A 22682-nucleotide genomic window follows, 5' to 3' on the forward strand; every position below is an offset into this window, starting at 1 on the left:
GATTACCTAGGCACCATCCTTGGTGCTGGACATAAATCCAGTGAAATTCCTGCCCTTACCAACCTTATTCTAGAACAGGGGTCCCCAAACTACGGCCCACGGGCCGCATGCGGCCCCCTGAGGCCATTTATCCAGCCCCCACCGCACTTCCGGAAGGGGCACCTCTTTCATTGGTGGTCAGTGAGAGGAGCATAGTCCCCATTGAAATACTGGTCAGTTTGTTGATTTAAATTTACTTGTTCTTTATTTTAAATATTGTATTTGTTCTCGTTTTGTTCTTTTTTACTTTAAAATAAGATATGTGCAGTGTGCATAGGGATTTGTTCATAGTTTTTTTTATAGTCCGGCCCTCCAATGGTCTGAGGGACAGTGAACTGGCCCCCTGTGTAAAAAGTTTGGGGACCCCTGTTCTAGAAGAAGAAAAAGGTTATAACAAGTAAACCTACAAAAAATTACACTCTGTGTTCAGTGGCATGAAAGAACGTCACTGAGTGACAGAAGGGGTGGTCAGGGAAGGGCTCCCTGAAGAGGCGGCTAGTGAAAGTTGAAGAAGGTGAAGGGGACAGACACACAGAGAGGACAGTTAGGGGCTGGGGCAGGGGGACCTGCCATCTGCTGCAGCAAGATGACCAGGAGGGTCGCTCGAGACGTCTCACTGAAGGGTCTGTTGAAGACCCTCTTCCACCTGGACAAAGGACACTTTCGGGATAACCGAGTTGCGTGTTATAAAAAGAAATGCTTGTCTTTATAAATGAGAAGTGCTAACCTGTGGAAATTCCAGGTGACAGAGCAGGTTACAGGATGGGATCGCCACCCATTATGTAGAACTACTTTTCCACAGTCAGAACTAGGGAATGCGTGCGAACTAGGGATCAGCAGGCCACGGTTTGGTCTACAACTCGGTAGGCACATGGTCTACACTCGACTCCACAACATTTAACCTCTCGAAACCTCCACTGCCTCTTTTTTCCAGTGGTGCTGGTAGTGGCTCTCAAATGGGACAATATACAGGAGAAGCACCACCGTGCAGGGCGTATCATGTGAATTCACTGAGGGGATGTGAATCTCAACCTGTATCCCGCACTTGACACTGGGCCTCCGTTTGAGGCTCCTGAGGTTCCTCTGAATCGGACCATGTGACAGCCTAACTCAGAAATACAGGCTGAGCCGCAAAGGTGGCAGGGAAACGTGGTCAGAGGGAGCACTGTGAATTTCCAAGCTGAAAACTAAACGGGCCCCCGTGGTTGACGTGACGGCAGCCAGCACTGTGCTCTGAAAAGTGTCACCATCAAAATCTCACCATGCCTTCACAGTAGCCCAGCACATTGAAACGAATCAGGATCTTCAAAATGGCTGTTGGCTGATTAGTATTTATCAAAAAACACAACCAAAATAGGGTGCTTTTCTGGAAAGAGGAATTCAACTTGGAGCTCTTGAAGATTCTACAAGAGCTAATGAACTTCCAATCAGTGAAAAGTTGTTTGAGAAATATACACACTCTTTTGAATAGAGTCCCACGGATAGACTAGGGGTTTATATACATGGTATCATAAGATCAGCAACCCAAAAATGCAAGTGACCCAGGTGGTACAATGAACCTACAGAGTAGAAACTGCGGGTCTTTTTATCAAGTGCATTAACTTAGCTCCTGGGGTCACAGCTTGGGTTACTTTTCCCCCAGAAGCCATATCACAACCATTCCATTCCCATCACTGACATGAAAGGGCTCCATATTAAAAATGGTTGTATCTGCTACTCACAACGATCTGCTAAGTCAGTCTAAGTCAGTGATTTTCAACCGTCACCATATAAACACATGTTAAACAGTTTTGAAGCCCTGGAATTCTGGTTTGATTTGCATGCGATGTGACCCACGCTTTGAAAGCTCCCCATGTGATTCTGACTGAACGGAAATTCCCCAGCCCTGGGCCTCAGCCAATCCAAGGACTCCCTAAAAGCAACTACTTCTGTTGACTAAAGCGCCACCAACTTGACAGACCCTCCCGCCAGTGTCTCTCTCAATTGAAATCCTTTCTATCACAACTTGATCTAATTCCTGTTTTTTCTCAGACATAGAACACACACAGCCACGCTCAGTGTCGGTGCTGGTGCGAACTGGCCCTTTCCTAGGGAGGGCTGTGCTAGCCCTCTGTTTCAGTTACCACGTCTATTACCTGGCTTTTATGATGTGTTGAAGGTCGCTCCCCAAGGTAATAAAAGCCATTGTATTGTCTCCCTTCTCTGAGGATGGGCACAAAATATGATCTAAAAGCTTGTCTGGGTTTGGAAGTGATTAATGTAGATTCTTACGATGAAGGAAATGAACCTGGGCAATCTGGATAAGTAATCACTGTTTCAACAAAAACAATTTCCAAAAAAAAAAAAAAATGAGCTTGAAACAAAGAGAACAAACTGATAATGCCAACAGCAAATAAATTATCCTCTGAGTTTCAGAAACAGACCTGGAAATAGCATTTTAAGTTTCCTGTTTTTTGGGGTTTTTTTTTTATTCTTGACACTTCGAGTAGAAGTGAGGAGGAAGGGGACATCACTGCCATCCTGTGTTTCCCAGGGACTGGAAGTGGCATCTGAGCAGAGGAGGAGAGGTTTCAAGTGAGTGCAGCAATGTGCCAGGGAACCATGATCATCACCCTGAGCTGCCAATCAACCTAGTCTCTCCCTGTCCACAGTTCTCCCTGTCCTGGTCCCTGGGCCACACGGGAGCTGTTGGATCACCTCAGAGGGCAGCCGAGTCTGGGCACTGTGGAATCCTGGTCAGGATTTTGCTTTGTCTCTGGTTATAGTGAACCAGCGTTCACCCTGGTAGGATGCCACCTCCACTGGGACTGGGCTGAGACCACCATTTCTCAGCACGCCTTCCTACTCGCAGCAGCCCAGACACTCCAGAGGCAGCTGACACTCCAGACTGATTAGGTTTGCGAAGGCTTTTTTTGAGGCTGTCTCTACAGACTGTCACTAACTCAGCCACAGAGGAAGATGCTGCCAGCCGCAATCAGATGTACCGCACACCTCTCTAGCTCTAGCCCTGCATACCCGCATTGCTACTGGACGTTCCGGACAACTCCCGTTCGATGTATTTAAAACCCCACTCACAACTGTCTGCTGTGCTCTGTAAGTGTTCCACATACACTCTTCCTGTCTCAGTGGCTGGCCCACTCAGTACACCAGTCATAAAACTCAGAGTGCTGGAGATCATTTCTAACTAATTCCATCACCAAGTGCAAGTCCCCGCCTTCTCCCACCTGGATAACCACAGGCTCCGAGTCCTCTCCTTGCAGTCCTCATGCCCCTTCTCCCACCTGGATAACCACAGGCTCCGAGTCCTCTCCTTGCAGTCCTCATGCCCCTTCTTGTCCACTGTCTACTCTGGGGCCAGATATGTACATTTATAGAAGGTTACTATTTTTTTTTTTTGTATTTTTCCGAAGCTGGAAACGGGGAGGTAGTCAGACAGACTCCCGCATGCGCCCAACCAGGATCCACCCAGCACGCCCACCAGGGGGCGATGCTCTGCCCATCCGGGGCATCGCTCTGCCGCAATCAGAGCCACTCTAGCGCCTGAGGCAGAGGCCACAGAGCCATCCTCAGCGCCCTGGCAAACTTTGCTCCAGTGGAGCCTCGGCTGCGGGAGGGGACGAGAGAGAGAGAGGAAGGAGAGGGGGAGGGGTGGAGATGCAGATGGGCACTTCCCCTGTGTGCCCTGACCGGGAATCGAACCCGGGACTTCTGCACGCCAGGCCGACACTCTACCACTGAGCCAACCGGCCAGGGCTAGGAGGTTACTATTATACATACACATATCCTGTTGGTTGTATATATCTAGATAACTCTAACACTGTGTGTGTGTGTGTGTGTGTGTGTGTGTGTGTGTGTGTGTGTGTGTGTGTGTAGATTTATAATAAAGAATTGGTTCACCTGATAATGGAGGCAGAGAAGTCCCAACATCTGCAGTTAGCAAGCTGGAGATCCAGAGAGCTGGTGGTATAAGTTCTCATCTGAGAGCAGAAGACCAGTGTCCCAGCTCAGATGCCTAGGCAAGCTGAGTCCCCCTCACTCAGCTTTTTGTTGTGTTCAGGTTTAAAACTGATTGGAAGAGGCCAACCCCCATGAGAGAAAGTGATTTGCTTTACTGAGCCCACTGATTTTAGTATTGCTGTCACCCAGGAACACCCTCAAAGAGACACCCAGAGTCATGCTGGACCAAATGCCTGGGCTCCCTGTGTCCCAGTCAAGTTGACACATAAAATTAACCATCACAATAATCTTTCCAACATGGACATCAGCTCATGTTGTCATCCTTTTATGCCCCTATACCCCCACTCCACTTAAAATCTTTTATTGTCTCACCATATTCTGCAAGGCCATGCCTGACCGATCTCTTACCTCTTCCCATTAACACCACAGTCTCTATGGACTTTTCTTTCGATTATTTTTAAGCCACAAAACTATTTTTCTCCTAAAAGTCTTTGGGTGTGCTGCTCCCTCTAGTTAGGACACTCGTCTTTCACCAGACTCACGCCTCCCTATCCTTAAGATGTCATCGTAAGCCTTCTCAGACCCCAACTCTTCTCACCCCCACCCCACACACACTTCATCAAGGATTCCTCGTCACCGTAAACCAAACAGTGCTCAACATGGCTCGTCCATAGCAGCACATCAACTCACTAGGGCAAGGATTAGGTCTATACTGTTTACAGCTATAACCCCAGCATTTTGCATATAATAGGAATTCAACAAATGTCCAAATAAATGAGCCACTTCCTAATGACTCCACCAGACTGGGATAGAGGCCACTTTTCTATCCCCTGAGGTCTAGTATAATAAATGTATATTAAATAAACCAGCAAGCTTTCCACTGGGAAAGAAGGGTTGATTCAAAAGAGTGTTTTGTCATGATCTGGTTTGCCTTTTGTGAAAGCGAACTTCAAAATGGCTTTGCTCTTGAGGACAGACTATCACTGCATTTCTGAAAGAAGTGGCTTTCAAATGACAATACCCAGCCCATTCCTTAAATCTTCAGAGCAGAACCCTAAGAAGACTCTGCTTAGATTTTCCAACTCATTATTTAAAAACAGATAGATCTCTAAAAATTCAGCAGCTCCATTCATAAAAATTAAACAGCGACCACATATGTGGGGAGCACAAATTTCAAAGTAACCCTTGTTTGACTTAAAAGCAGATCCACCATAATTAGAAAAAAAAAAGCCCACGTTTCTCCTTCTTGTAGGTGCTTATTTCAGTCAGTTCCTATTTTGGAAGTTGAAACTGATTCCACGGAGTGCTGTGTTTAAGCCAAAGCCGCCATTTACAGCAGGATGACACAGTAGCGTGGATTTGGATAGGATCAACCTAGCTAAGCCGGCACTACATTCCCAGAAAGTTCCTTCTCGGCGTTAGCCTGGGGTCGGAAGGTGCATGTGAAACCACAGCTGTATTCCTGGTACACTGGAAGGTGGGGTCAGGGCACCAGGCACCACACAGATTACCTATCTGCTCACCTGGTTAGTGTGGGGCAGCCCCGGCCGCTCACTCCTTGGGCTACCTACCATCGGGGCCTCCTTCAGCTTCTCCAGCTCCTGGGCCGGGCACCTTCTTAGTTCCATGAGGAAGGGCATGACTTTCCCTCCACTGAACCAGAGACTTAGAAGTGGTAAGAGACTGTCACAGTACCAGTTCATCATGAGAGGGTTCCAGCGCCTCGTCACCTCCCTCCCCTCACCTCCCGTCCATCTTCCCTTCCGGAATGCCTGTCGGCTGACACCGGGCTCCAGCCTCAGACACAAAGACAACAGCCTTCTGGAGACCGGGTACCTGGCTCCCGCTGTGGACGAGGTCTAATTCCTATCATGTATCTATCGCTATGGTATTCCTACAGGGTCTCCTCTTCTAATTGCACCTTGACAAACTTTCAGAGCCATTTTTAGCTTATTGGCAGCCCTTCAGCCAGATCTGGATCTCAGGAAGTTGGTGTATCCATGGTTTAAAATAATAAAAAATGATCACGTTGCCACCCTTGAAAGTTGCAGCAATTACACTGTACAATTTCAAAATTAATTTTTTTTGAAAAAGCAAAAATGTGGGTCTCTAGTACAGCAACATGGTATACTCTATCTACCCTGATCAGTTGTTTTGGTTGAAAACTAAAACAGAAAAAGAAGCAAGGCAGCCAGTTTAGACACATGGGACTCAGTAGAGAAAAAATATAACAAGTTCATTTACTGTGAGTACAGGAACCAAAGGAGGAATTTAAAGAGCAAAAAATAAAAAAGATGACTAACATGTTAGAAAATAAGCCAGTTTCTAGAAATGAGAATATCATCTCAAAAACTACAATGCCAATGTATGTGATAAGAAATAGATAAAAACAAGAATATGTGAACATGAAAGTCTATCTGAAGAATCATGGCGACAGCAGGGAGGCAGAGTGACAGGAATACTGGAGTGGGAATGTCCAACCCAAGTTTCATTCTGAATGAGGGGAGAGAGAAGGAAGCAGAAACAATTTTCAAAGACGCAGCAGCTGAGTACCGCCCAGAAGTGATGAAAGACACAAAACTACAAATTTAGAGTCAAAAAAAAAAATTCAGCTAAATAAAATGAAATCCACATCTAGGGATATCAAAATGACACTGCAAACCATCAAAGATAAAAAGCAGCAGGAGAGAAAAGAACCAAATAGAAATTCTAGAATTGGAAGTTTAACTGACAGCTGACTTCTTAACCACAAACAGTGAGAACCAGAATACAGAGAAGTAGTATCTTCAATTCCTCAGAGATAGTGACAGCACAGTTGTTTATCAGCCAACATTCTTTAAACAATGAACAGCAAATTAAAGATTTATTTCCAGAAAAACAAAACCGGGAATTTGCCCCAGCAAACCTCACTAAAAGAAAATATCAGGACTTTTCTTGATGTTATAAAAAAAAGGGGGAAAGTTTAAGATTAACAGAAGGAATAAGTGAAGAAAAGTGGGAAATACATGAATATATGTAAATTGACTTTGAATGTAGATGGTAATCTTGCTGGATCAAAGAACACAGTACCGAAGTACACAACAGTAGCACATAAATCAAGAATAGTCCGTTTGGACTGTTAGATTTGAAAAGAAAATCCATTAAAGACTCAATATTGTTAAGATATCAACTCTTCCTAAAATTGATCTGTGAGTTCAACACAATCCCCAAAACCCCAACAGGCTTTTAAGATAGATGTGGAAAAGGAAAGGGTCTAGGGAATTACTGGGTTGTAGAAAAGATGTGTCTTTAAAAAGAGTGTTTAGGCAGCGTGTAAGATGGTCCCCAACGATCCTTGCCCTCTCTCTCCTTGATGTGGGCTGGATGTGGTAACTTGACTCTACATAAATAATACATGAAATAAGTGATGGGATGTCACTTATGAGACTGGATTATATAAAGACTATGGCTTCTAGAAGGAAATATAGGAGACCATTTTTGTGGCCATGGGGTAGGCAATGGTTTGTTACAGAACGCACGAAAGTGCTACACATAAAATGCAATGATAAATTAAAAACTACCATAGGGGAGAAAAGGGTAAACAGATGACTTGTGATGGATAGGTTTATTAGCTTGATTGGGATATTAAGGTATTTCACAGTGTATACATATATCAAAATGTCACATTATATACCTTAAATATATACATATATATAATATGTATTTGTCAGTGGAATAAAAATATCTGTGCATTTCACTGTATATAAATTAGACCTCAATAAAAAGTCATCTGAACTAAAAATCTAGTTATATGACAGACACACCTAACATGTAATACATAGAATGGCTGATATTTAAATGTATGTCTCCAAGGAGAATACTGACAAAAACAGAGGAACAACAACTATAGTTAGAGGCAAAATGGATTTTAAGACAAAAAAAAAATTAAATAAGAAGGATCACTATCCCTAGATAAGAAAGATGAAGTAGGCCCTGGCCAGTTGGCTCAGTGGTGGAGTGTCGGCCTGGCGTGCGGGAGTCCCGGGTTTGATTCCCGGCCAGGGCACACAAGGAGAAGCACCCATCTGCTTCTCCACCCCTTCCTCTCTGTCTCTCTTCCCCTCCCACGGCCAGGGCTCCACTGGAGCACAGTTTGCCCGGGCGCTGAGGATGGCTCTGTGGCCTCTGCCTCAGGCGCTAGAGTGGCTCTGATTGCGGCAGAGCGATGCCCCAGATGGGCAGAGCATCGCCCCCTGGTGGGCATGCTGGGTGGATCCCAGTCAGGGGCATGCGGGAGTCTGTCTGGCTGCCTCCCTGTTTCCAACTTCAGAAAAATACAAAAAAAAAAAAAAAAAAGAAAGATGAAGTAACTCTAAACTGGGATGTATTTAATAATATACCTCTTTTAGTAACTGATAGATCAAACCAAATATATATGTATATGTATATGTATATGTATATATATGTATATATATACACACACACATATATTTGAAGAGAACAATTAAATATTTTGAATTAATAGATATATATGAAATATAGCACCTACAGAAGAACACACATTCTTTTCAAATGCCATGCATATTTATAAAAATTGACACATACTGGGCCAAAGAGCTAATGTCAATTTTTAAAGAATTGATTTTATACATAACACATTATAAAAAGCCTTGCCAACAAATTTAAACCTTTAAATAAAATGGAAAGATACCAACAAAAAGATAATTTACAGAAACCAATCTGAGAAGAAACACGAAATCTATAACTGTTTTTAAAAGTGGGAATAAGATGTTTTTCCATGCACAGAGGGTTTATCGATGAGTTTAAATTTACAGGGAAAAATGATTATAATCTGTCATATAAAATTCCAGAATATAGATGAGCAATAACCCTGACAAAGATCTTATAAGGAAATTACAGGATGAAGCCAATTATGAACACAGGTGCAAAATCCTTAAAAAATTAACAAATATTTTCAGAAATATATAGAAAAGATTATACTTAATGACAATGGGTTAGTGTCAAATAAATCACAGGAGTGGATTATCATTGGTAAATTACTTTAGTTCACCACATGAAGGTGAAACATATTACCTAAATATATGCATGAATAACAAAAATAGTACTTGATTAAATCCACATTAATGAATGATGAAATCTCTTAGCAAAATAAGAATCAGAGATAACTCATCTTAATAAAAAGTATTTGAGAAAAATAACTAGAATAAAAAATCATACTTAATTGTAAATTGTTCAATGTTTTCCCTTTAAAGTCATGAAACAAAGATTGTCATTTCCTTACTTCTAGTCAGCACAGCATTGGACAGTTTGAGGCAATACAGTATAAAAAGAAAAAGAAATAAAAAGTATAATAAAAAGATATAAAACTGGCCCTGGCTGGTTGCTCAGTGGTAGAGCCTAGGCCCAGCATGTGGAGGTCCCGGGTTTGATTCCCAGCAAGGGCACACAGGAGAGGCGCCCATCTGCTTCTCCACCCCTCCCCTTCTCCTTCCTTCCTCTCTGTCTCTCTCTTCCCCTCCCGCAGCCAAGGCTCCATTGGAGCAAAGTTGGCCCAGGCGCTGAGGACGGCTCCATGGCCTCAACCTCAGGTGCTAGAATGGTTCGGGATGCAATGGAGCAATACCCCAGAGGGGCCGAGCATCGCCCCCTGGTGGGCATGCTGGGTGGATCCTGGTCGGGCGCATTTGGGAGTCTGACTGCCTCCCTGCTTCTAACTTTGGAAAAAATACAAAAAAAAAAAAAAAAGATATAAAACTGTCATAAATTCATTAGTACCTACAAAGAAAACCTAAAACAACCTGTGAACATCTTAGGAAAAAATAAGATAATGTACCTAAGCGTCACCTAAAAGATCAATGTACGAAATAATTGGACATAAATACAAAAGGAAAAATAGGGGTGAAAGAAATGCATATTTTTTTTACTAAAATACCATTTTCAATAGCCACAAAAGATAGGCTGCATACCCATATCGAGAAAATTATTCAACTTCACAACAAAGGAAACACAACTAAATAGAGACAGATGCGATGTTCATGGAATGAACAAAAATGCAATCAGGATTCCAAAAGGGCTCTTTTGTAAACCTTAGATTCATTCTAAAATGTATGTGGGAGACCAAGAATAGCTAGGGCATTGTTGAGAACAAGGTAAGATGACTTGCCTGATGAAATACCATAGAAAGAATGTTAAAGCTGTAATAAGCAAGCTAAAATAATGAACTGTTGTCACAGGGACAGACCAATAAAATAATGAAACAGACCAGAACTCCCTGAAAGAGACTCACAGGTGTGCGACAGTATGATTTGTGACAGAACTAAATATGGGCTTTTCACAAAGGATGTCGAGATCATTGACCCGCATCTGTTCTGATTCTGGTTCTCCAGACCGTACACAAAACTCAAAACCCAGTGAATTAGAAACTTAATGCAAAAGCAAAAAAAAAAAAAAAAAAATTTAAATATAGAATAAATTTATGATCTCCTTGTAGGGAATGATTGTTCAGATTAGACACAAAACGCATAAATCCAAGAAGAAATGATCATGAGTTTTTGGACATTACAGTGTGAAACTTCATTTGCTCAAAGATGCTAAGCAAAGGGTGAAAAGACAAATCACAGACTCAAAAAAGAAACCATCAATCCAGAGAACTACTAAATAATCATTTTTCAGAATAAAGTGTTACTAAATATAATTTGCACACACAGACAACAAAAGTAATTCCAATAGGCAAAAGGCATTTCACGGAAGAATCCGGAATGGCTTATAAACAGATGAAAAGATGCTTAACTTCACTAATCTAGAAGTGCCAATTTGACAGACAGTAGTGTCCCATGTCATATTAAACAGTATCAGAGCTAGCAAGGAAGTATAATAGAATGACCAGAATCTACACACCACCAGTGGGAAAGTATCTAATAAAGCTGCAGCTATGCATATCCTAGAAGCTAGCAATCCCACTCCTCACATATGTGTCCTAAAGAGAATTTACAAATGGACACCAGCATCCATGGATGAGGATTTGTGTGGATGGAGTTTGTAGAACAAACACCTGTGACCCACCCAAATGTCCAACAGAAAGATGGACAAACAAACCATGATGTAAGCAAATACCAGGGAAATTGTATATGTTGATGCACCTCAGGAACGGAATGTTGGGAGGAAATTTAAGTCACTAAGGAATACCTAAGTGGAATTATTCTGTGTGTAAAGTCAAAAACATGTGATAGCAAACAATATCTTGTTTAAGGAGGCAAACATGTAGTAATCTTATAAAGAAAAACAAACAAAAAACAACCAGGAAACCTAACATCCGTAATAGTAGTAATGCTCGAGAGAAGGAAAATGGGTGGGGTTAGGAAGAGGACCTCAGGACATTATTAAAAAGATAAAAACTTTTCTTTCTTCAAAAGGATGCTGAGTATACAAGATTCATTGCATTGCCATTCTTTATGCCATATTTATATTTTTAGAGATGTTAATATGCATCAAACCCCAAAATTGAATGATTCAGAATAAAATTGAGTTTTTTCATCAGGAAAGAGATCAAGAGGTTCTGACAGCAGTCAGCTGGATTAGGGCAGCAGCTGCCCCTGGAGAGGGAGCATCTCCATCACTGGCCACACATCATTGTACAAAGACTGTTGTCCTTACAGCTTCTTAGGGGGTCGTTCATCTACATCACCTGTCTAGCCTTTGTGTGCACCTGAGACCGTGGGCAGTGGTTCCCACAGTGCGGCCCCCGCACGAGCTCCAGCATCACCCGGTGACGCGTCACAGTGCAGGTGTTCAGGCGCCACCCTGGACCCGTGACATCCAACTCTGGGGCTGGAGCCCAGCAATCTGCTCTAACAAGCGATCCGTGGCATTCTGATACATTTGGGAACCATTGCTCCCTATCTGTGGCATGCTGATACATTTGGGAACCATTGCTCCCTATCCGTGGCATGCTGATACATTTGGGAACCATTGCTCCCTATCCGTGGCATGCTGATACATTTGGGAACCATTGCTCCCTATCCGTGGCATGCTGATACATTTGGGAACCATTGCTCCCTATCCGTGGCATGCTGATACATTTGGGAACCATTGCTCCCGAGGACACAGCCCCGCCCGCGGACCTCCCTGCCAGGCCATTCTCCCATTCTGGGTCTTTCTCCTGATGGAAGCCGTGTTTGTTTCCAAGAGCCAGCGGGACTCCCCATCGCCAGCCGTGGGAAGGAAGCCGCCTTTCCCTTTTTCCTCGCTCAGTGCCCAGTAAGCCATTGTGTGGTGTGGCTGGTCATCTGTGGTCGGAAATTGACTGGCGTAGCAGCAGGAGTGCCTTGTCGGCTCTCTGCCCGCCCCACGGGGCTCCTGCAGGAGCCTTCATCACAATGGCAACATCAGCATGTGAGCAAACTTTAAAATGCCCAACAGCACAGGACCCTAAGACGGGCTGTGAAACGGAGAGTCAGTTACTTTTTTGTCACTGCTGCCTGGAAACTGCCCTGTCCACCTTACTGGAGCCTTTCACAGTGGGAGACAGTTGTGGCCCAGATCCCTCGCTCAGCAGGCTGGTTCTTCGGAGACAGAGAGGGAACAGGAGCGGCCCTTTCTGACCCCACTCTGGCCTTGGGGCTCTCCTGCTGATCTCAGAAACCACGGGAGGCGAGCGAGAGTAAAGCGAATTCTAACACCAGCCTGACATGCCCGGCCGGCGCTCCGCCTGGTACACCTCTTTTTCCGGGCTCTGTATTTGTTTTCTATAAAGTTCTTTCTTCCCCACAACTGTCTCTTTGTGTGAGTTGTCCACTTGGAATGTTGTTTAACACATGTGAACACATTCACCATTGGCTGAATTTGATATCACCGACATCCACTGTTTAAATAGGTTAGGAGAATACTGTATACAAGGGCAAATTCCATGAAGGAAGAGGTGTCATTTAATTATAAACACCAGCATGAAGACATGATAGACAGGAGAGAAGTTCAGTTCTTTAGTGTAGTAGTGGCCGGCACACTCACTTTCGTGTCTACTAAACGTGAATTTGAACCTGGCCTTTGCCCTTTTACTAGATGCGTAACCCAGAGCAAGTCACTGACCCTGGGGTCCTTGTTTGTACAGTCTGGGTCACCGGAACAGCGTGAGTATTATTTGACTTATATAGAGCAGTTTGCACAGGGTCCGTCGCCTCGTAAGTGCTCACTAAAACACAGCTGACGTTTGTGGCAAGATATAGAACTAACAAAGTAGATCAGACCAAGTTCTCAATGGCCGAATAAACTCAGAAGTTCAGAATAAACTCAGAAGTTCAGAATAAACTCAGAAGTTCAGATCTTGTCTAGGGAACTTGTGAAGGTCTTGGTAAGAAGAGTGACGTATTCAAAACTTCCTTTAGGGAGACATCCCTGTGTGTGAAGTGCAGTGGAGAAGAGGAAAGCTTAGAGACAGACCTTGTGAGGCAGTTGAGACGATTCAGGTTGGAGATGAATTAGTAGACTGACTATGGAGAAGTCGGGAGTGGGGACAGAGAAGGGGACAAAGGTGGCATGGGGACTGGCACCTGGGGAAGGTGGGTGACGGCCGTGCCATTGAGAAGAGTCTGAACAAAGTTGGCGGTGAGCAGGCGATGTTATCAGAAGGGAAAATTATGCCAGAAGGGGAAAGGTATCAATGTTGGTGAAAACAGAAGACATTAGAAAATGTAGGATAAACTGTGCTAAGCCAGTCAGGCCAGACAGGAAAGAAACCAAGAAAATGGTGCAAAACCATCTTCATATTTCACCAGTGCAAGGGGGTCAAGAGCAGAGGCTCAAGGGAGTTGGATTTAGTGACAGAGCAGGGCTGCTCTGCACTGATGTCCCTCCCTGTGGCTCTAGTAACAAGACCCCCACTAGTGCTGACATTAGAGTAAGAAACACCACACGCCAATGAAGTCAACTGTCGTTAGAAGCAGAACCACACCTTGACCAGCACCAACTTGGTGACATCTTGTGAGGAGGAGAAGGTGGGACTCTGGGGATTTCTGCCACACACAGAGAGGGCAGGTCAGAACAGAAAGAATGAGGTACAGAAAAGTTCAAGCCTGTCCTTTTATGAGCACTGGACCTGTGGTCCCTCTTTATGATTCTGGCCGAGTCGCCGTAGGGGAATACAGAAATCAGTGGAGGAGGCTGCTTGCCTGGACGTGACCCTCTGATCCCAGACCGGCCGCGGGGGAGCCCTCTCTGTTGGCACCTGAGGAAGGAGGCTTGAGACCTCAGTGGTGACATCAAACCGGTCAGCTTCATCTTCCTGCCACCTGCTGAAGCCCAGGAGGGGTTGCCCTAAGCGTCAGGAGGGGTGCAGGCGGAAAAGGGAGTCAGCAGTGGGCAGAGAGGGTGAGGTGTCTGAAAGTTAGGAGAACAGAAATAAAGTACAGGAAAATTGGTCTGAATCAGAGCCGTTTGAGAGCCACGCTGAGGCCCCGGCTTCCTAAATTGGGACACTTCCTCTGTGACAGAGAGAAGACTTTCATTCGTTTGTATCTGGTAATAATATAAAAAATGTGGACTGTTCAGTGGATGGGTAATATTTTTCTCTTTGAATGAATTAGGGAAAAATCTTTCTAAGTTAGATGAGCCTCTATTTTGCCAGAATGATTAACCTAGAGTATGGCTAATTCTCCTTCTCTCAACTTATTTTTTAATTTACACATATAAAATTAACTCTTTCGGGGGTGTGGTTATGTGAGTGTCCACAGACTCAGAGAGAGATGTAACCACCGTTGCAAACAAGATGCAGGACAGTTCTGTCACCAGAAAGGAAAAGCATCTCCTCATGCTGTCTCTTTGCCGTCAAACCACTTCTCTTCTCTGAGCCCCAGCAGCTACTGACTATTCTGAATTTTCTCTTGACAACTGCCTATTTGAGGAAGGCCTGAGATTTCTTTATGATTTGCTGCTATTATAACAATAGTAACAGCAGTAAGCATAAGAGGCAGTATCTATTACTCATTGCCAACGTGCCAAGCACCATCTGAAGCATGTTATAGATAAGGAAACAGATGCTTTGTGAAATGTGGGGAAGGGGAGGGAAGGGCAGACAGACAGACTTGCCCAAGGTCTCAGAGGGGCTGCCCTGTGGCTGTGGCTTGAATCCAGGTGTTTCTAACCCCGCCTACCTGAAAGACAAAGAGAACAGGACAAAGGAGAAGGAATTCTGAGCAGCCTGAGGAAGCTCAGCTTAGACCCGGGGTTGCCTTACGGTAAGAATGAACAAGACCTCTGTAAGAACTGGGCTAATTTTAGAAAGGAAGCCGTCACTGACTGGGTGTAAGAGCAGAAGAAGCCAGCCCCTCGAACTCCTTCCTTACAGCGCTTGTGATACGCGGTGAGGGGAAAGCCCAGATATGTTCTCCTTTATCGACTTGACCAGCTTTGTGACACAAAAGCTAGGAAAATGTCCTGCTCAAATACCAAAGTGTCATTTCAGTGCTCTGAGAAGCAAACTTCTTCTTAAATTTTCCACAATAAATAAATAAATAAATAAATAAATAAATAAATACTGAAATGGGATCTTTAATCTTAGTCTTGTATATATTTCAGGTTGGAGTCCCCAACCCGGTCTCTGGTGATGGAGGCCCCAAAAGGAGTAGAAATAAATGCAGAAGCCGGCAATATGGAAGCCACGTGCAGAACAGAACTGAGACTGGAGTCCAAAGATGGAGAGGTAGGGGGTGAGAAGGACAGGCGTCCAGACAGACACATCTGCAACAAGCTAAGCTTTCCCTAAACCGGTTTTTTCCTCCCTTTGCCACTGAAGTTGATCCTACACTGTAACAACAGAAGGAGCTGAACAGATGTGTCCAACAGGACAAGAACAAGCCAAACCCACAACACGTAAAAGTTATGACTTCTTATTTGTAAGGTGCTGAGATCATAGCATGGATTGCAAGTACAGAATAATACACATGGCCATTCAAAGATGAACGCTATTTCCAAATTCTGTCACTTGTCACCTGAAAATAAGATTTAGGTAGCTGGCAAATTAAGCTATATATCACACACATCTGGCTAAAGATAAACTGAAGTGACTTGTAGTAAATTTTTAAACTTTTATGTTGAATGTTTCTACTTTGAGCACAGAGAGGCAATTCTAACAGCTGTCCCAAATCAAAACAGGCCAAAACTTCAATGAACTAGATAGCAAGACGATGACAGACTGTGAATAGTATTCATTCCCTTGCCCCAACACAATCCCACTTTCGTGTGCAGAGATGCTGCTTGTGTTTTTTGCAAGTAACATAAGCCAAGTCCCCAAAAGAAAACGTGATTCAGCCACAAACTTTTATAATGCCTTCACTCTGGTCATAATCAAAGTTTTCTACTAAAGAATTCTAACAAGAGGCCCTGGCCAGGTGGCTTTAGAGGATAAAGCATTGTCCCAGCCCACCAAGGTCATGGGTTTGATCCCCAGTCAGGGCACATACAAGAAGCAACCAGTGAATGCATAAGTAAATGGAACAACTAAGTGAAACGTTGGGTTGACACTTTTCTCTCTCTCTCTCGCCCCCTCTCCCCTCACCCCTTTTCTCTCTCTCAAACCAATGGGGAAAAAAATTTTTTTAATTTAAAAAGAGGAAACAATTGTGCTTTTCTTTTTAAAAGCCAAACTTAATTCTACCCTTCGTAACTACTTAGAGGTGATCAGTCTGCAGCTGCCTCTACCCGCCAAGCCTGCCTTTTGATGGGTTTGAAGCATTTGTTATATTTGTTTTAAAAGAGCTAGGCAGAAAGAGCACTCAGTCATCAAAACTGTCTCTTCCAACAGTCACAAATTCCAAACCACACACATTTAAAATAGCGACCTGACTGCATCACACACACAGTTTATCAGAATCCAGACCCTGCAGGAATCGGTGATATCGTAACAGCCGCTTATGCCCCAGAAGGGGCTAGATCAGGGGTCCCCCAAACTACAGCCCGCGGGCCACATGCGGCCCCCTTAGGCCATTTATCCAGCCCCCGCCGCACTTCTGGAAGGGTACCTCTTTCATTGGTGGTCAGTGAGCATAGTTCTCATTGAAACATTGGTCAGTTTGTTGATTTAAACTTACTTGTTCTTTATTTTAAATATTGTATTTGTTCCTGTTTTTTTTTTATTACTATTATTTTTTTTTATAATTTTATTTTTTTAATGGGGCGACATCAATAAATCAGGTTACATATATTCAAAGATCAACAAGTCCAGGTTATCTTGTCTTTCAATTATGTTGCATACCCATCACCCAAAGTCAGATTGTCCTCTGTCACCTTCTATCTAGTTTTCTTTGTGCCCCTCCCCCTCCCCCTTTCCCTCTCCCTTTCCCCCTTCCCCCCGTAACCACCACACTCTTATCAATGTCTCTTAGTTTCACTTTTATGTCCCACCTACGTATGGAATAATGCAGTTCCTGGTTTTTTCTGATTTACTTATTTCACTTCGTATAATGTTATCAAGATCCCACCATTTTGCTGTAAATGATCCGATGTCATCATTTCTTATGGATGAGTAGTATTCCATAGTGTATATGTGCCACATCTTCTTTATCCAGTCATCTATTGATGGGCTTTTTGGTTGTTTCCATGTCCTGGCCACTGTGAACAATGCTGCAATGAACATGGGGCTGCATGTGTCTTTACGTATCAATGTTTCTGAGTTTTGGGGGTATATACCCAGTAGAGGGATTCGTTTTGTTTTTTTTTTTACTTTAAAATAAGATATGTGCAGTGTGCATAGGAATTTGTTCATAGTTTTTTTTATAGTCCGGCCCTCCAATGGTCTGAGGGACAGTGAACTGGCCCCCTATATAAAAAGTTTGGGGACCCCTGGGCTAGATATTCTTGAAGACCTGCCATGCTCACAGACATATTTACGGGCTGGGAAGTCCCCTAGTGAAGAAAATTGTTAAGCTAGCATTTCCCAATTTATTTCACTCTGGGACTCTTATTGGCACTCTACATGATATACTTCCGCAAAGTGCTAATATATATACCATTGCCAAGGCCACGTTGTCTTGCTAGAACATAAGCTTCTGTGAGGAATCTAGACTTTGTCTTAGTCAACTCAGCATTCCCAGTGCCTACGATACTCAACACACAGCGTGTGCTCATTTGGTTTGAGTTGAACTGAACATTCACCTGTGATTTCTGAGTGAGAATGAAGGACAGCCTCTAACTCTTCCCTTACTATGTACTCTCTTTAGATTAAGTTAGATGCTGCGAAAATCAAACTACCTAGACTGCCTCACGGATCCTACACGCCCACGGGAACGAGGCAGAAGGTCTTCGAGATCTGCGTCTGCGCCAACGGGAGATTATTCCTGTCCCAGGCAGGAACCGGTTCCACTTGTCAGATAAACACAAGTGTCTGCCTTTGAGAGACTCTCCACAGAGGACACTGTCGGCAGCAGATGGCCTTTTTTATGGCTTTAGACACTGGCTGCCAGCTATTTTTACTAGAACACAGAAAGCCTATCAAAGACCGTGTGTGTGTGTGTGTGTGTGTGTGTGTGTGTGTACATGCGTGAGTGCGTGTGTGCGCGCCAAGTGTGTCAGCGTGTGTGGGTGGATATAAATATATATAAATATATATAAATAAATATATATATCCTCTGTATAAAATGAGGTTTCAGTACAAAAGGAGCCATGGGTGACCCTGTGATCTCCCATCATTTCCATCCCCACCCCACCACCTCCATGATAAAATCAAAACCCTAACTTCAGGCTCAGCGCTCCCCAGACTCTTCAGAACCACTCGGTGTACTGCACACTTACCAAATACTCCTCCGCACCTTTGAGCAACACCGTCTCTCCTTCACTGTCACGACAGGGCAGTGATGGCGGGAATCTCCGAGTCAGACGCATGCCCTGAGACGATGGAATTCAAAACAGAACTTTGTTTCCTATTGTGGCTCCAGTAAGGCTGGGCTACGTCTCCCTCTTCAGGTTACGGATGGGGCAGTGCCACAGAAATGCAGATCGGCCCTTCTAGCTTTGCAGTCCAATGTTTGGGGGCTTGTGGAGTTGGATGAGTGAGGACTGTGAATTTTAGCAAAGTGTGAACTGCTCACCCAACTCCCACCGTCTTACCTCCTCCATACTCATAGACTCTCCCCCAGTCAAAACCGGGATCATAAATCAGCACAAATAGGGTGCCGGCTGCTCTCAGTCGGCTGGAAGCTACTCAGTGGCCTTCCAGGCAAAGAGCAAATGGGTGATATGTCTCTGTTTAAAGAGGGAAGAAATGGGTCAAAATCTGTTCCATCCTGACTTCTGTCTTATTCAATAAACTCCAACCAAAATGATTGGTTAATTCAATCAGAAATAACAAGAGCAGAACCCCCGCCCCAAGAGGAGCCATTCAGAGATGGCCGTCTCAAAGCAGCATCGGAAACCTAATTATTTTTATTATGTTTCTTGGCATTGGTAGGTAATTTAGAGATGTGCCTTTTATTTTTAAAGGCATACACACTCTCACTGAATTTGATCTTCTCATAAATTGTTTTCAGTGTAGGGATAGTCATATTCTTAAATCCACCATTATATTTTCTCTGAGAATAACAGAGCTAAAGTACTGCATGCTCCCACCCCCATGAAATGCTCACTGAACTGTAACCAACTGATCGAGTGTCTTGATCAGAACCACTGTGTCCCCTGGGGCCCGCCAGCACCCACTCCCCGCCTGAGGAAACAGCCCCCTAATTCCCGCCATCAGCTACCGCCCTTCACCCCGCCTTCATCGTCATGCTCCAGGGTCACCCTGGCCAGCTCTTGTGCTGGGACAGGGGATTACACCATCTCTGTTCAAAGAGGGGGAAATGTGCCTATGCCTTAAGTCAATGCACTCAGCAAGGAGAAGCACATCTATTTATCTTGTCGTTTCCTGTGGTTTGTTTTTGTGATTGGTGGGGAATGGTTCAGTAATGACCGGGCATCTTAAAAGCAGGTCAACAAGCCAAGTGGCCGACAGACGTGGACTCGGAGGAGCCCAGAACGGAGACGCACCTGGCTTAGACAGTCCTGGATGCACCTTGGCAGAGTGGCCCCACAGTCCTAAGTGAAGTAGTATGTGTAGGCCTGAATGGCATTTTTTTTTCTCAACAAGGTTCTAATTTTTTCTTACTTCACAAGCAGGGTAAGACTGGTTATAGGAGATTTAAAAAAGAGGGGGGGATTAGGTACCTCTGAGCTGTCACTCAAAAGTGGGCTACGGTTTGCACACAATATGGGGTGTGAAAGAAGCTGAGTGTTGCTTAGCCACATAGAAGTGAGGGTGGGGGGGAGAGTGGTTCTAGCTTCACATGGACCCTGCTGGCTTTTAGACCCCCTGGCTCCCTTGAGTCCCTCTTGCTCATTGTCCCGTAAAAAGAATGAGGATGTTCAAGGGCAAGATCATAAGGTTGCTTAGTTTACAGCACTAGGTCCTAAAGAAGAAAATTACAAGCGATCAAGTTTGCTGTGGATCAATGTTATTTACATCCTGTATGACCAGGTAACCACACACAGGGCTCAGCCAGGCTGGGAAAGGCCCCCGGCCACTGGGAGCACTGACCCACACCATTCAGAGAAACAGCAGGGGCTCTGACCTCCTTTGCAGCTGAAGACCATAAGACAAGGTGTTTTTAAGCCCAGACAGACCCACCTTTGCACTTTGCCATCTTAAGTACACGATCTGTGGATGACAAAAATGAAAGGTTCCCCGAACCTCTGTTCTCCAATTGTGTTCTGACCATTACAGGGAAGTCTGAGATCAGCACCTTGGGGGTTTTCTATTAATAAAAAAAAAGAGTGGAGCGATCCCACTTACAGAATTTTATCCGGAAGGGAATCCAATCACAAATGAAATAGAAATAATACTAGCAGCCAAGACCGGAAATGAAGCAGACATGCTATAAAATCCTCATCTGCGTTTGTGCTAAAGTGACCGCGCTATACTTGGTAACAAGCAGGAAATTTGGCACGAATTAAATTGCGTGTCTCAGTTCAGATTTTAGGATTTGGTAAAGTGCATTCTGAGTTCTTCACTGTACATTTCTTTTTCTCCCTACTTCCTTCAACCAGAATATTTGGTCATGATCATGAGAGAAGATTTTATCTGAATTCTGGGGGAAAAAAAAATATATATCTTTTACATTAAAATCTGATAACCTTTCATTTTCAAAAGTGAGATTTTTTTTCTAATCTTTATATATACTATCTTCCAGACAATCTCACCTTTCAGTATATTAAGCAGCGGGTGACATAACAAACAAATCCAATGAACCTTCGATAGTCTAGAAGTTCTAGTATGTTAATACTCTTCAGAAGAGTTGTAAGAATTAAAAATTGCTCACCAAATAGGTTTTGCACTGAGGTCTGTTTGGTATCTTCTGACTAAGTCATAAAGGATCGGTCTCGGGGAACTTCCAGGGTGCAACAGAGTTTTTCAAAGCCCTCCTGGTGGCATCTGTGTGGATGGGAACTTGATCTGAGGCTTTTTCGTTATGTTATCCAAGGAATAGCTCTTATAAACTTGAATTGCTTTTTATTTATTTAACATCCATTTTCTTTTGGCTCATTTTTTCTTGTCTACCCACCAACCATAGACCAAAGATTTCGTAAGGTTTGATCCTAGAGCAGGGGTCAGCAAACCGGGGTCCCTACCCCGAATCTGGCTCATCACTGGTTTTTGTAAATAAAGCTGTAACACGGCCACATCCACGTATTCACATGCTGTCCATGGCTGGTACCCTATGGCAACAGCCTGGTTGAGGAGCTGTGCCAGAGAGCTCATGGCCCCCAACTCATTAAATGGTTAAATGGTTACTCATTAAATGGCCTTTACAGAAAAAGTTTGCTGACCCCTGATGTAGAGGTCATTTTTGGTATGTGTTGGACGCAGCAGCAAAGAAAGCAGACTTCAGGATAGCACGGTGTGAGCCTGCATGTCCACACATGCTTGGGAAGAGAAATACTTGGCTGTAGAGAAAAGGTTAGTCTAACGCTGTGTTTAAAAAAAAAAAAAAAAAAAAAGTGACCCACTTGTCTGAGAAATGCAGGCTTCCAGGATCTTGGGAACAGGGAGGATGGAATTCGGGGAAGATGGGAAGGAAAGAAAAGCTGTGATCCTCCAAGAATTTTTTCCTTGGACCCTAAATAAATTGGTGGTTGCTCCAATCCACCTCTTATGCAGCAGGAAGTGAAGCGGGGGTCCGAGGACTTCAGTTTAGAATCTCTTTCCTGAAGAGACTAGTTCTACAACCTCAATTCAAGAGGTTCCCCCCCACCACCTGCCCATACTCCTAAAAGATGCCCATTCCATGAGCCTCCAGAGAACATCTTCGACTTAACTTGGCCTTTTGGCATTGTCACCTTGGTTACTGGCACCTCCGGTGTCCTTACGCCAGGCCCGGAGGCTCGGTGAGACGGATAAATAGTGACAGGTATTGAAAGGGGCATCTTAAAATACGGAGGAAGAAAAAAACACGGTACAATTCTTTCCTGAAGCTGTTGATGGGAGGAACCAGATTAATGCCAGTGCATTTTGTTTCCAGCGACCTGGGTCTCTGTTCTTTGGGGTCGCAGGAGTGCAAGACATCCCACCATTTTGAATTCTGTGTCTGCATCTGTGGGGTAAGGCAGGTTCCTGCCAGGGAGCTGTCCCTTCCGTTGCTTCCCTGCTGCTAACCCAGGGCTTTCTCCTC

General features: G+C 44.0%; 1 protein-coding gene across 3 annotated transcripts in view; it reads left to right on the forward strand.

The window, feature by feature from the left end:
• LOC136377638 (delta-sarcoglycan) overlaps positions 1-20252 on the forward strand; it is a 427945-nt gene extending 407693 nt beyond the window's left edge. For all 3 annotated transcript variants that reach the window (XM_066344714.1, XM_066344713.1, XM_066344715.1), the window contains exons 7-8: positions 15565-15688; positions 18204-20252. In XM_066344714.1, coding sequence (XP_066200811.1) covers positions 15565-15688; positions 18204-18377 — 298 coding nt within the window. In that variant the 3' untranslated portion in view covers positions 18378-20252. The remainder of the gene's footprint in view (positions 1-15564; positions 15689-18203) is intronic.
• Positions 20253-22682: the final 2430 nt, after the last annotated feature.

Source organism: Saccopteryx leptura, chromosome 6 (genome assembly GCF_036850995.1).
Source record: "Saccopteryx leptura isolate mSacLep1 chromosome 6, mSacLep1_pri_phased_curated, whole genome shotgun sequence".
In the NCBI taxonomy this organism is placed as follows: domain Eukaryota; kingdom Metazoa; phylum Chordata; class Mammalia; order Chiroptera; family Emballonuridae; genus Saccopteryx; species Saccopteryx leptura.